Here is a 15,163-nt window from a genome sequence, read left to right as displayed (position 1 = left end):
GAGGAAGGGCAACTTATTTTTTACAGCTGAGTGTTAAAACCCACTTTTACAAGGTGCCTCTTCTTGATTGCCTTCGGGTGGGCCTAACGCTCTCCATCTGCACTCTTTGCCCAGTTTTGCATTATTTAAACATTTCCATTTGCGGCCAAGTGTTTTTTGGACTCTGCTGACACCTGATTCATGATCTCTACTTCTTGTTTTCTGAGGAACGGCGGGCACACTGGCTGGTACTTCCGGTTCCACCCTCCCAGCTCCTTCTAGCCCTTTCCAGAACCCTGACACTGTCCTTTGTTCATGATGCCCTTACAGGAGTTCGTGAGTGTCTGGGTCCGAGACCCCAGGATTCAGAAAGAGGACTTTTGGCACTCTTACATCGACTATGAGATATGTATTCACGTAAGTACGCAGTGGGAAATGGGATTTTAGGGGGTGAATGCTTTCTGTGACATAATGATACTAAGAACTAAAAAAAAAAAAAGAAAGAAAAGAAAAGATCTCCTTAATTCCAAGAGCTGAATTGAGATGGCTCCAACCAAGTTCGTATCACAAATGAAACAGTAAAACGGTTCTTGAAGTTGCGGAATTCTTATTTGAAGCTTATATTGTACTTGCTTAAAAAATATTAGTATTTCAATGTTTATCATCTTTACTTATGATGATATGACTGCTTTAAAAATTAATGGTTAAAGAGTATAATTTATCAGTGGTATTTCTTTGTGGTATATTTCAAGATAATATATTATTTGGTAAATATTAAGTTTTGAGGGGACATAGAATTTTGGGGAAAATACAGTATTAGCCATTTTCTTCCTTCCTTCCTTCCTTCCATCCTTCCTTCCTTTCTTTTGGTTTTTCAAGACAAGGTTTCTCTGTGTAGCCTTGGGTGTCCTGGACTCACTTTGTAGACCTGGCTGGCCTTGAACTCTCAGCAGTTCACCTGCCTCTGCCTCCTGAGTGCTGAGATTAAAGGCATGCTCCACCATGCCTAGCTAGTATTAGCCATTTTAAATGAACACATGCTAGAGGGTTTCATTATAGCATTTTTATTCATATGTGCTTTTATACTTTGTTCTAATTTTTTTATATAGGATCAGAAATCTGGAAATGAGTATGTACAATCAGTTTGCCTTGGTCTAGATTTTGAGTCATTAGCACATAGAATAAGCAACCCAGCGGAAGTAATACTGACCATACGTTCCTGAAAGGCTCATATGGTTCGCAGTCTGCTCTGCTTATCTGGAACAAGGTCAGCAAACCCGTCCTGCGTGGGGCCACGTGGAAATGTCCCGTGGCAGCTGTGCTGCAGCTCCTGCTGCTCCTCTTGCAGAACAAGAGCCCACATACAGTTGTAAATGAACACCTGAACATCCGAACATCCGAACACCCGAACACCCGTGATCGGGCCCAACGGACCTCCTGGAAACAGCAGGAGGCGGGGCAGGCTGGCCCCAGACCCCCGTCTGCTGGCTCCTAGCCTTGGAGACACTCACTTCCTTGTTTCACTCTGTCCAGATCTGATGTGTCTGGGGCTGGATCTGGCACACGTATTTGATGTATCTGACCCAAGTGGAGTTCCATGTAGCCCACCGTTCAGTGACGTCTGGACTACTGGAGGTCTCTGGATGCCACTCTAAAACGTCCTTTCAGAAACTAAGCTCGGTTAAAAACCCGGACTGCCTCCCCCCCCTTTTCTTTTTTCACAGTTATTTTCTAAGTCATTTCTGTGTATGTTGTTATTTTGATTTTGTTTTACTCACTCGGAACCTTCACACCCAGCAATGCATTCTGTGTGCAGAATCTCATGGGCACATAAAAAAGCATCGGCATTTGGGCTGGAGAGCTGGCTCAGCTCTCAGCTGGAGAGCACTTGCTGCTTTTGCCGAGGACCTGGGAGTTCAGGGCTCAGCACCCACATGGCAGCTCACAGCGACTGTAACTCCAGTTTCAGGGGACCCAGCCCCACTTCTGAGGTCCCCAGGCTTCTGCATGTAGGTGGTAGGGGGCGGGTACAGACATGCACTCACGTGCGCACACATACACATGAAATTAAATGAGTAAGTATTTTGTAAAAAGAAATAGGCATTTGAATCAGATGTGGCAGGGCACGGGTAGAGGCAGGAGGCGCAGGAGTTCAAGGTAATTCTCAGCTATATAGTGAATTCAGGGCCAGCTTCGTCTATATGAAAACCTGTCTCAATCCCTCACCTACCCCGCCCCCCCCCACACACAAATGAATGAAAAAAAAAAAGAAGCATTTGAGACAAAATGAAATTATTTAATTGTGCCTCAGAGGGCGAGCCCTCATCACATACTTGAGGGCATCCTGACATTTGGTTATTTTTGGGAGATGATGAAACATAGATTATTCTGTGCTAATACATGGCATGATACGACTTCAGAAATCTCCCTGGACTCATAGGCCATAATATTTTGGTGGCGTTCTGGTGTTTCTCTGAAGTAATAATTACTTGACAATGAGGAAGTCTTCTGGGCTTGGTGGAGTCAGAGACAAGCCTGTGGATTTAGAGGAACTGAGTCATTTAGCATAGATGCGCTCCTGTGGAACAGTTCTAAGCGGGTGGAAGAGGCAGGCTTTTGGTGAGCCTCTGGTAGCTCTGAGGGCATCAGCTGGGAATCGGTAGACTCAAATCAACCTTAAGGGAGATAAAACCAGGTGACTCTGGAATTCACGTGGGGTTGTAAGCCAGTAGATGACGGAGCTGGCTGCCTCTTCAGGTAGCTTCTAAGCCTACCCTGTGGCTGAAGGACTCACAGGTGGACGTCACCATGATTGCTAGGAGCCGGGAAACTGGATTTAAATAGGTCCAGCCTGCACTGGAAATGTGAAAAGTCTTTGTGGTATCCCATACTCTCTGGGGGGTGGGGATGGGGGGGGGGGGCGGGTACCGAGAGGATTCCTGTGTGGGCCTCGTTAGGGCCCTAACTCTGGTGTAACGGAGCCTGCTGCCTTCTGTCCCCAAGGAGTGCGTTAGGGTCAGGCGGTGGTGTACTTTGAGGTTGCCCCACAGAATGCTGCGATGCTGTAGGCATCTCCTGGTTTTGTTTCCGTAGCAGCATAGGCAGCTGCATGGAGAGCTGTGGCCTTTGCAGGTGAGCGAGCCCCTTAACCTCCCTGCATCCAGGAACTTTGCCCTATGTTTCACGGGGACAGCATATGAACAAGTGCACACAGTCATTTAGGTTTCCAAGGAAAACAGCCGAGCTTCCTTGGCAGGCTAGTTTTTAAAATAATACGGGTCTTAGTAGCAAAAGTTAATTTCTCAGGTCGCAGTGTAATGATTACTAAGTGGGTCTTGGCTCAAATGAGTATATAAAGTAGAGGGTCTCTTTGCTTTTTGTTGTTTTGTAGGGGCGGTTGAGATGTTAGACAGGATCTGCCTGGAATTCACTCTGTAGCCCAGTTGCCCTCAAACTGCCCCAGCCCCCCGAGTCCCTGGGTTATGGGTGTGAGCCACCACGCTCAGCTGACATGGCCTTGCTTTTTGAAACTAGTAGACGCAGATGTTTGGCAGCATGGCGCGTGTTACCCAGAGGAGACTGTTTACTTTTTCTGTGTTTGCCCAAAGGAGTGACATTATGGCTCAGCTTAGGCTGGGGACTCTGGACCTGTTTTTTTCTCCCCCCCAAGGCTGTCTAAGGGCTGCTGCAGGGGAACACACAGCTGTAACTAGTAACCTGCCAGGTGTTTTTTTTCCATCTTCATATCCACCCTGTTTCTCCCACTCAGGAAACCAGCCCTAGGGCGAGGGGGTGGGGGTGGGGGGAGAACCAGGGCTAGCATTTATTCTGCCTGTCATGGGTACTGATGCTGAACCCCACCCCCACCGTGTTCCTGACTCAGATCACCCTCCCCATGTCCTTGAGAAAATGTTGTCTAGGTGGGCAGTGACTTCCGGATTCCCAAGGACTGGTGGCATCCATGTTGACACGCAGCTGTCTGCGGTGCCTTGCAAAGGGCTCTGGGAAGTCAGTTCTGATCCACAAGAGCTTCGGGACAGTGTTAAAAATGCAGGGGCTGCCCCTGAACGTTTTTTTGCATTTTAGGGTGTGTGTGTGTGTGTGTGTGTGTGTGTGTATAGGGTCTTCCTATGTAGCCCAGCCTGGTCTTCCTGAGTCAGCCACCTGAGTCTGAGGTGACATTGTGGACTATCATGCCCACCAGAACTTATTTCTTAATGATCCGACTTTGGAAACAATGCTTGTAGTTAGGAGAGCACAGGTCTCCTTCAGGATTCTTCTGGTCAGGGCTTGGCCATGGTAGCCCAGGGCAAATGCATTGTGGCTTCTTCAGGGCCGAGTTATGGGTAGGTTTCCCAGCGCCCACGTAAATAGAAATGCGCATCTCATGATTTGCATCCTACTTACAGAGTGAGGAGTATTTTAGGAGTTACGTGCATAAGAAAGAATAAGTGCTGTTTCCCTTCAGTGAGGCTGTGCTTTTGTGTTTCCATGCAGACTAATAGCATGTGTTTTACAATGAAGACATCTTGTGTACGCAGAAGGTACAGAGAATTCGTGTGGCTGAGGCAAAGACTGCAAAGCAACGCGTTGCTGGTGTAAGTGACTCACAGTTTGCGTTATAGAGATCTGGCTGTGACAGGCTAGAACTGAGACTTGATAGCATTAAGATGCCCACTGCTCGTAGGGTATCTTGATACCCTATGAGCATATACAGGGGGAGGAGGTCCCCCTCAGGCACAGTCATAGGGGAGGGGAGTAAGGGGAAAATGGGAGGGAAGGAGGAATGGGAGGATACAAGGGATAGGATAACCATTGAGATGTAATATGAATAAATTAATAAAATAAAATAAAAAAAGAAACCCAAATAAGATAGATTAAAAAAAAAAAAAAAGATGCCCACAGCATCCTGGACTTTACCAGATTTTATGGTTATTGACCATGAACTGCCCCAGATGTGTTTAAAGACAGATTTCCCTTTAAGTTACTATTACACCACAATTAGGTGGTAGTTGAGTGATAATTACCATGCATGACGCACCTTCACTTTGACAGATTATAGCTAAATCACCTTGATGGTGGTGATTGGTGATTGACTTTTTTTCTTTCCCGTCAGAGAATTACCAGAACTTCCATCTAAAAACCTATTTTTCAACATGAACAATCGCCAGCATGTTGACCAGCGCCGCCAGGGCTTGGAAGATTTCCTCAGAAAGTAAGGAAGGGTCTGTACCCAGGCTGGGGATGTGGGCAGAGGGAGCATCTCTGAGATGCTGCAGGACTGCGGGCCAGGTATGTTCATAGCCTGTATTAGAGTGCCATCTTGTGGCTCACATTGAATGGCGCAGGTTGTGAGCAGAGCCTTCTAGAAACAATGGATGACTGGATCAGAGAATAAACAAACACATGGTCTTTTAAGAGCAAAGCAGATACAGTGGCAGCTTACACATCTAATGGAACCACCTATGAAGTTGAGGCAGGAGGATTTCTGTGATTTTTGAGGCTTTGCAGTGAGTTGCAGGCTGGTCCTTGTCAAACAAGTGCAACAAACAGATACCCCCAAAACAACAATAACGAGAAAGCAAACAGCAACAAAGGCAAAGCAGATACAAGCTGCTAGAGAGTCTGGCTGGCAAAAGTAACATTTCCCAGGAAATAACTGTGCCTTACTATTTACCAGGAGGACCTCTTTAAACTGGCTTCATTTATCGCGGTTAGAATCGACAGGCCAGAGTCGTCTGTTCCAGGGCCTTGAAGGCCCTTTCTCTGACTGAATGGCTTAATTCTTCCTTGCACAGGGTCGTTTGTCAAGTGCACGCCCTCTGTGTCGTCTCAGTCGGTTGACTCTGGATTTCTGTGATGGGGCATGCTTCCCTGGGAGCTGCCGGAGGCCACCCCGCTAGGATCTCCCTTTGTCTCACTCACTCCTCTCCGGAATGCCAGGATAGGAGTTCTGTCCCACACTGGTTTGGACACAGTTTCTGAAGCTAGGCTTGCTGGGGTTCAAATCCTGGGTCTGTCATTTTACTAGCTGGGAGTCAGGCAAACCTTTTCCTTTTTCTGTGCCTATGTTGTCCTGTCTATAAAATGGGGACAGTGATAGGCCTTGCCCCATAAGGACTGGGCTAATTAAGTAGGCTGAGGACTGTAAGGCACAGCAGTATCTGGCAACCTAATTTCCGAGTGCTGGACGTTACTGATATTTTAGTGTACTTGGGGCTGAAATAGCTGTGAGCTTATTTTTCTGTATCCTAGATAAGGAAGTAGGCAGAGTCTGGTGAGTTAGAAGCGGGGGCCCGAGTGCCTGTTTTTCCTGTGGCTTTGAGATCTGAAATTATGTCCTTTTTATTTCACTAAATAGGACCCTGAGCTGGTTTCCACCATATGGCTCACTTATAAAGGGCCTGGGCATTAAGTATGCACATGAATATTATTAATATTTATTTCTATTAGATTGACACGGTGCCTTTCCTCCCAAGAGGTCACTGGGACACACAGAAAGCTGGATGCTTCTGAACTGAGTGAGGCCTGGGTGGGGGGTGGGAGGTGGGGAAGACAGACACTAGAGTAACTGCTATCAAAAGAGCTCAAAGGAACCCCCATTAATTGAGCCGGAAAACATCACAGCAGTGTCGTCGGTGGTGTCACAAGTGTGACAGAACAAAGGGTTGGGCAAAGCTTTTCTGATTTTTCCCTTATGGCCTTCTCTGCTGATTGTCGTCTCTAAGGTGCCCAGGTGGCCGGTGGCTTTTCCCTTTAGATGTAGCTCAGGTTTGCAGCGCAGCCTCTGTATCAGATGCCACCCCAGAGAAGCGGCAGCCTGGCTACTGCCTGGGAGGAGCAGGAGCAGAGGAATGCAACAACCCTGGCTAGCCCTGGGGAGCCTTTGGTCTATTGCAAGGTCAGGGACAGCAAGTGCCTGTGCTTATGTCACTAGATAAATATAGGGCACTGATCACCCGTCTGGAGCTAGTCTTTTAAAACAGGGTCTCATGCACTCTCGACTGGCCTCAAACTCACTATGTACTTGAGTCTGGCTTTGAACTCCTGATTGCCTGCCCAGGCGGCCATGTGCCGCCATGCCCAGTTTCTGGTTTTTGCTCCCTGCACTGTTTCTAAGTGCTCTGCTTTCACAGTTGGTGTACCGGCATCTGCTCGCACAGGACTGTGCTGTACCGTGTGCATTGTTTGGCTGTTCACTCGTTCGGTTTGTTTGACACACAAGCCGCCCTAGAGAGCTCAAGGTGCTCGGGTCTAAGTCTCCCATCAATCCTTGCTCTCAGTATTTTCCAAGCTATGGAACCCAGATTCTTTTGAGTCCTTTTATTCCTTTGGTTATCTGTGGAGTGGAGCGGTGTAGCCAGCGTATGGCTGTCCCCACTGGTAGTTTGTGTTGTTCTGATAAGTAACTGCTTGGAAAGGATCTGAAAAGCACGTGCTGACCCTCCATCCAACAGCCGTGTGCCAGGGACACAGGCCCAGACGCTGTACAGGACGGAACAGGAGCTAATGAACTGCCGCTTTCTGGAAGCTTCTCTCATTGGGAGATCTTGGTGCTGGGTCTTAACTAATTAAACTTTGATCCGGGAGCTGGCGGGATGGTCCAGTAGTAAGAGCATGTACTGATTTCCCAGAGGGCACAGGTTCAGTTCTCAGCACCCATACAGCGCCTCCCAACCCTCTGAAACTCTAGTTCCAAGGGACTCAAAGCCCACAGCTTTTAAAAAGACCCTGGATATTGCTTGTCATCTGAAGGTCAAATCACGGAGCAGGCAGCTTTCCCGTGATACTGTTCACTCCAATACGGCATGTGAACACCTGTTTCTAACACACACAAAATAAACTGAACAAATCTAATTTAAATGTTTAAAAAAAAAAAAAAGTGGGTAGAGGCACTTGTAGTCAAGCCTGAAGACATGAATTGGATCCCAGAACCCCTGTGTGAAGGAGACGACAGACTTAAACAAGTAAATAAATATCGGCTTCCAGCTGGCCTTGGACTGGGCCCGATGGCTGAGCAATCCTCTCTCTGTCACATCTCTGTCACCGCTGTCCTGTTGGGTCCAGTTTGGGCATGTGTAGCAGCCATCCATATCTTTACCCTGGTCCCTCTTCTGCATTCAGGCTGGCCACGAGGGCAGCTGGGTGAGATACACTTCAGACCACACCTTGGTGTCCTCTGAGCTGGCACCGTCTATTCGGTGGAAGCTTCTAGAATCGATAACATTAAAATTCAACACGCGTTTGGCTACAGGCTATAAGCATATATTTAAGTTGTTCGATTTTTATGTAAATTTTGAGGTTGTTACAAATTCTATGAAAGTATCTTTGCATGTGTATGCATGTATAATGTAAAATGAAACTTTCATTTTTAAGGTCATTTGTGTAATAATATGTACTTAACTATGGGCACCGTACACATTCGGGCTGACTCTCACGGAGCGATTGGAGACTTGTTTCTCTGATTGCCTGTCAGAGAGGATAATGTGTTGATCTTCTCCGTAGGTGCTTTGTCTCAGTACTTACCAGTCTTGGCAGGAGGGGATTGTCTCAGCTGTGCAAACTGTAGGGATTCATAAGTTCTGTGTTCTGGGGATAGCTGATCTGGTCACTGTGATTGTGACATTTTCAAACGTTCATTTTCCCTTGGGACTGCAATTTTCTTTTTGTATTCTTTCTCCTAATTATAAGCTCTTATAATAGTAACAGGGACAGAACATTACAGGTCAGAGTTACAAGCTCTGGGTCAGCCTCCAATGGCGCTAGAACTCCACTAACTTCTTAAGTTTAATTGCTGTGAACGGGAGCACAGCACTCTGGGACTAGCATACACCCCACAGTTAGATTTTTCTACTGTGGCTTTACATAATTTTTATTCTTTTTTTTTTTTTTTTTTTGGTTCTTTTAGAACAGCCCAGGTTGACCTTGAACAATCTGATGGAGGATGGCCCCAAATGTTTGTTTTAAATAAAAGACATGTATACACACACACACACACTCACACACACACGTGAACACATACACACACGTGAACACATACACTTACGCGGGTACACACAACTTTTTAATAAATCTTTATGTTCAATAGAGGGCACCACAGCATAGATTATGAACATCTTTCAATGAAAGCTTTGTAGACTTAAATTATTTCTCTCTTGGTAGGAAGTGAGTAGACCGAGTTAACTGCTTTTCAACATCAAACCGCACCATACAGGTGTGTGTAGGGGGCATCATACGGATGGAGTTCAGTGGATCCAGGGCATTTGCAGAATTAGGTGATTTTGTATACCATGTTGTTTTTCAACTGAACCACTGTACAATCTGCTTAAGAAACGCCATTAAGGAAGACTAGACTTCGCTGTATCCAATTCAAATGAAAAGCAGGCCTCACTTTGTCTAGCATAGTTACTCGGTGTGTGTGTGGCGGGAGTTGGGGGTGAGGGGGACAACGTTTGACATGCATTGTAAATATATTTTTAGGAATTCCTTTAAAATTCTATAGGCTGGTTCGTGAGGCTCCAGCTTAAAGGCTTGAAAAGAATATATATTTCTTTAAGTCATTAATTAATTTTGAGATGGTCTCAATATGTAGGCCTGGTTGTCCTAGCACTCACCATGTAGACCAGGCTGCCCTTGAACTCACAGAGATCTGCCTGCCTCTGCCTCCTTCTGAGTGCTGGGGTTATAGGCGTGCGCCACCACACCTGCCCTATGCATGTATTTTTGTGGAGGCTCCTTACCATTATGGCGTATTGATTGTTGTGCAAAGTACTCTATAGTAAGCTTAAAGTTGATTTTTCCTCTTAGATTTCTTTGTGGAAAATGCGGTACAAATATGGCTAGAGGAAACAAAGGACTTTGTTGTGACGGTGTGGGCACACAGGGCTGTGATAGGCGACAAAACAAGAATCACTCGGTGGAGGCACCGGTGCCCTCTCATCCTCCCAAAGGCTACATTTTTCAAAACAAAAAAATATTTAAATTATCATCATTATTTCTACTATTTTTATGTGAGGTCTCCCAGTGTTGCTCTGGCTAGCCTGGAACTCTTGATTCTCCTGCCTCAGCTTCCTAAGAGCTGGGATAAGTGATTTACACTTAAATTTTACATTATTTGCAAACTGTAAACTATCTGATCACAAAATTAAAAGATGAATTTATCTTTATTTATTTTTTATTTTTATTTTTATTTATTTATTTATTTATTTATTTCAAGACAGGGTTTCTCTGTGTAACAGCTCTGGCTGTCCTGGAACTAGCTCTGTAGTCCATGCTGGCCTTGAACTCACGGAAATCCACCTGCCTCTCCCTCCCAAGTGTTGGGATTAGAAGGGGTGCGCCACCACCGCCCGGCATGAATTTATCTTTAAAAACTATTTTTTCTTTCAAATTCATACCTCTGCAGTCCTGGAGGCCTAAACTTAGCCATCAAGACACAAAGATTGAAAAATAAAACCGTACTTAGCAGGCATGTTGATTTTTTTTTTTCAGGCTCCCTGCTCCTATTGAACTGGGAGACCCATTTACTTGCGTTTTACCCTCATGTCCTCCAGGTGGCAGTATTCAGCAGAAAACTGCGAACTGAGGAGCCTAATGCACAGTCAAATTGGAAATTGAATTATAGCAGAAGAAAGGGGGCAGTAGCCTTGAGGTCTCCATCAGCCTGGACTCTGATCACTTTTGTTTGAGCTACCCATGTGCTAGGTACCCAGCAAGTTAATAACGGCACGTGAGCAGTTCAAGGCTCAGTAGAATTGCTTCAGACATGAAATAAAGCTAAAATGAATTTGTGTCCAATATCGTTGCCATTAGTGCACATTACCTCTGTGCTGTAATGCCTCAAACCATCTAAAATCAATTTTAAAGATCACCCATTATTTTATAGAGAAAATAAAACACATTTCCAACAGAAACAAAGCCGTGTGTACAATCCTATGAGCAGCCGCTTGTCCTGTGGCTCGTGGGAAGAGGCACAGGCGGGAGGGCACCAGAAACGTTCTGCTTGGACTTCGCAGAGGGCCCAAGTTCATAGCAGGGGCTTGTTGCCGGGAAACTCTCCTAATTTGAATTCTTTAGGACGGGAAGGGGAAAACATTTGTAAATAAGGAAGACAGATTTTTAGTGCAGTCAGAAGCTTTTACTGGGTGGCAAACGAACCTTTATCGTGTGACATGGCCATCTTCTGGGAGGACCAGGGCAGGGGACACACGGAGTTGGGCACTTAGATGCTTTGCTTGCGATTTTTCTCTTTGAAAAGCACAATAGTCTTGTTCTTGCTCTTAATAAGGATCCTGTTTACCCTCAAGTTACACTTATAAGGATGTTGAAGCAAAGGGGATGGCTGGACTTTATGTGTTTGTAGACATCTGCCGTCAAGAAACAGTCGTGCTATTTGGAAGAAAAGGACATGGCGTTATGGTGCATTTGGTACTTAACCAAATTGATATTAATGGCCAGAAGAGAATTACTTTTCTAGTTACGTGTTTAAACATGCAAGGTATAAAGCAAGGTTCATTTGGTCTGAAATGTGTGATCTTGTTTTCATAGTCCCGTGTGACAAAATCCCACGTCAGGCAAAATGGCTCGTGGGTCTAAGTATCTTCTTCTTACTTCCTACGGTCTGGTCCTGGCATCTCCTGGAATAAACACCGAACTGGTAACAGAGGGTTAATTACCAACCATCAGAGATGCTTTCTAAAAAGGCGCGAAGCCAGTTTTCATTTCAGTGTGAGGGGCTACTTTGATTCCCTATCCTACGGCACTCCAGAAAAACACGCACGTGGCTGATGGCTGTGCACTTGAGCATGTCCGATCTCTGCTGCGGGGTTTGGTTTCTGTTCTCTGTCTAGTTCTGGTGTTTTAGTTGAGATTGGTGCTGCTGTCCTGTTGGATGACAGGGGCACCAAACTGCCCTACTTGGGAAAATGGCTTGGGATCAAGTTTACTTGGTTGCTTATTTTGGCAACATAGAGATGCATTGCTGCTGAGGATAGTTGCAGAAGTTTCTAGTCAGCTTTAGGTACTAGGAGCCCTGGTCAGCCTGCACTTAGGTATGTGGTGGGCCAGTAAAGTTTTTAAAGTGTAGAATGTGCCGAGGAACATATTGGACTTTTCATATAATTTTAATGGTAGTTGAAAGTTTTGATGTTTCATGACAGCTTATCCAATAAAGACTGCTGCACTGACATGCTGTTGGCCATAAATTTTTAAAAGTAGAATAAATTCCTACCACCGTATAAGCAAAAATATTCCCATAATGAATCCACATGGTCATAGCAGATGGTTAAATTGAAGAAATGTCCTTGAAGTTATTCTCTTAACAGATGTTCTTAACCATTAGCTCCATGTTTTTACTCACCTAAGATTCCAAATAATTGAGTAAAAGTTAGCATGTGTTTTTGTCCCATTAGTGGGCAGAGCCCAGCACGGGGCAAAGTTCTCGGAGCGGAGAGATCAGTAGAACGGTTGTAAGGGCTTCCTGTCTTTACCCGACTCTGCCCATGCCTGCTCATCAATTATTTTATTTCCTCTTTTTTTCCCCCCCTTTGCACAGAGTCCTGCAGAACGCACTTTTGCTTTCCGACAGCAGTCTCCACCTCTTCCTGCAGAGCCACCTGACCTCCGAGGACATCGAAGCATGCGTTTCCGGGCAGACCAAGTACTCGGTGGAAGAAGCAATTCACAAGTTTGCCTTGATGAATAGACGGTTCCCTGAAGAAGATGATGAAGAAGGGAAAAAAGACAACGATGTAGATTATGACTCAGAAAGGTATCTCTTTGTGCGCTGAGTTAACAGGCGTATTTATATAACGCGCATAGTGCCCGTGTGCATGCTCATAGACGCACATGCACATTTTGCTTTTTGTTGATGTAATACTAAAATAATGAAAAAATTAATTGACTGAGATTTTATTGAGCTGTGACAGCTCATCATAGTGGTCTTCACACACACCTCCACACTGAATTAATGAATGCAGCAGAAATTCAATTATCTGCATTCTGATTATGTGACTTTCATTTAGTCAGACTTGAATTATTCGCGTTTAAATTATCTAGCTAAAAAAAAAAAATATCCAACTGCACTCCAAATGGCTAATTAAAAGTCCAAATTTCCTGTCTCTCTTTGTGACTGGAGATAATTAAAGTTCTCCTCTGTTACTCAGGCTTTGAGTGTGTTGTGAAAACCAATTTCCTCTTTTTATTATTTTTCCCCCTCTCTTCTTTTCCAGTTCATCCTCTGGGCTTGGACACAGCAGTGATGACAGCAGTTCACATGGATGTAAGACAAGCCCAGCTCTGCAGGAGTCATGAAAAGGAATTCTAGGGCTACCACATCTGAAACAGAATTGTGCCCAGCCAGGAAGAAGCTCACAATGGCTTCTTACCTAGTGCCACTGTCATGATCCTAGGTAGTTGTTATTAGTATTAGGATTTTTATGTTGTTTAATTTTAGCCAAGCTTCTGTATGAAGCTAATAAGGTCTGTGAATGCTGTACAACCCTTTATTGCCATATAATACTTGTAAATATGATCCTGCTCTCAAGTGAAATGAGTTATAGCTCCAGTTAGCCTTGACTGAATTTTAAAGAGCTAGGTGTTACCAGGAGCATTCCAAACTCAGACAGAGCATCCTTGCCTTATCAATAAGGAAGTGACTAGAAACACAGCGTGTGACTGGAGCCAGGGTACGGAGTCACGACACAGGAGACTGCCTCGTTGGCACATGGCTCTGTTTTGTGGAGACTTCCCCTGCTCTGGAAAATACTTTGCTTTTAGGTATTTGATTGAAATATTTAAGAGTATTTAAGCTTTCCAGTGTATCACATGTAAATGGAAAATATGTCTTACAAATAGAGACATACTAAAATAATGTTTACATCTTAGGGGAGAAAAAAAGAAAACCCCAGAAGTGTTCATAGTTTTGCTTAAATTTGCCATATGTAGATTTAGAAATAAACCCTCCCCATTCAAAATCAGCATCACGTGCTTTCTGGCAACACGTCGTCCTTTTATCATTGTGTCATTACAGTCACGGCTTAACGATTTATTTTCTGACAGTTTATAAAGTGTGCATTGAAAAAAAAAATCACCAGGTAGCTTTCATCAGTGGTGGCTCCTCACTATTTATTTTTAAGTTAGAAGGTTTATACGTATATAAGAGTTAATTTAATTTTACCCATAGATACTTCAATAGTTTTGGAGTGGAAGTCAGGTTGCTGATGTCAGCGCTCATGTGAGTGTTTTAGGAGCTCTTTCTCTTTAGGTATCTCCCTGGAGATTGCTAATTTGAATAAAATAGCTTTTTTTTTTTTTTTTTTTTTTTTTTTTTTTTTTTTTTGGTTTTTCGAGACAGGCTTTTTTCTTTTTTAAGTGGCTCAAAGATAAGATGTCTTGGGTCCGCTATGAACTTCCACTTTCAGATGAGGCGGCATTTTCCTGGGATAATTAGCTAAGTCCTCTCCAATAGGGGTGAAACGTGTCCGCGGTAGAGCTACCAGATGGTATTTTCATCCAAGTGGGATAACTTGTTGCTCCCACTCTCACTGGGTGGGAAAGCTGCTGCAAAAAGCAGCCATTTGCTTGGGTGTTTCAAAGTTCTTGTACTAATATTCTGCTTTGAAATGCTTGTTTCAGAGAACTGGTTAAAAACAAAAAACAAAACACAAAACAAAACAAACACCCAGAAACATTAAATTTGGAATAAGAATGATTTCTTGTGTTTTTTTTCAAGTTCTGTCTGAAACATTACTAAACTTCTGTAAATACTTTGATTTCGTATCTTAGATCTTGCTGCCTTGTCCTGTCCTATTCATTAGCTCAATGCAGGAAGAAAATGACTCAGCAGCCGCTTGTCTTGCTGTGAAGTTTCAGAGTGATCGCTACTCCTCAGCAGGGTATATGAAGTCACAACATTTATGTTTTGTAGCATTTTTGAAAAGCATATATCGCGCCACCAATTTATCATACTGTTTCTTGATGATATAACGTAACTATCAAAATTAACATTAAGTGATGCTTAATATTTGCTCTGTAAACCTCACAAGGTCATTGTTTTCACATTAAACATGAAAAAAAAAAAAACCCAACCCTATTTGTTGGATCAGTTATTTTACATAAGAGAAATATATCTCTTCTGACTCAGACATAAGTTCAGTGTATTTTAAATTACTAGTAATTTCTTATT

General features: G+C 44.1%; 1 protein-coding gene across 1 annotated transcript; it reads left to right on the top strand.

The window, feature by feature from the left end:
- The first annotated feature begins 294 nt into the window (after positions 1–294).
- Snx10 (sorting nexin 10) lies at positions 295–14,163 on the top strand. Its single transcript, XM_051152373.1, has 5 exons — positions 295–396; positions 4,477–4,577; positions 5,096–5,194; positions 12,533–12,748; positions 13,209–14,163. The coding sequence occupies exons 1-5, from the start codon at positions 295–297 to the stop codon at positions 13,288–13,290; spliced, it is 600 nt and encodes a 199-aa protein (XP_051008330.1). The 3' UTR covers positions 13,291–14,163.
- The last annotated feature ends 1,000 nt before the right edge of the window (positions 14,164–15,163 follow it).

The sequence above is a fragment of the Acomys russatus genome, chromosome 10 (assembly GCF_903995435.1).
Source record: "Acomys russatus chromosome 10, mAcoRus1.1, whole genome shotgun sequence".
Taxonomy (NCBI): Eukaryota; Metazoa; Chordata; class Mammalia; order Rodentia; family Muridae; genus Acomys; species Acomys russatus.
This window is presented reverse-complemented; position numbering and strand designations above follow the sequence as displayed.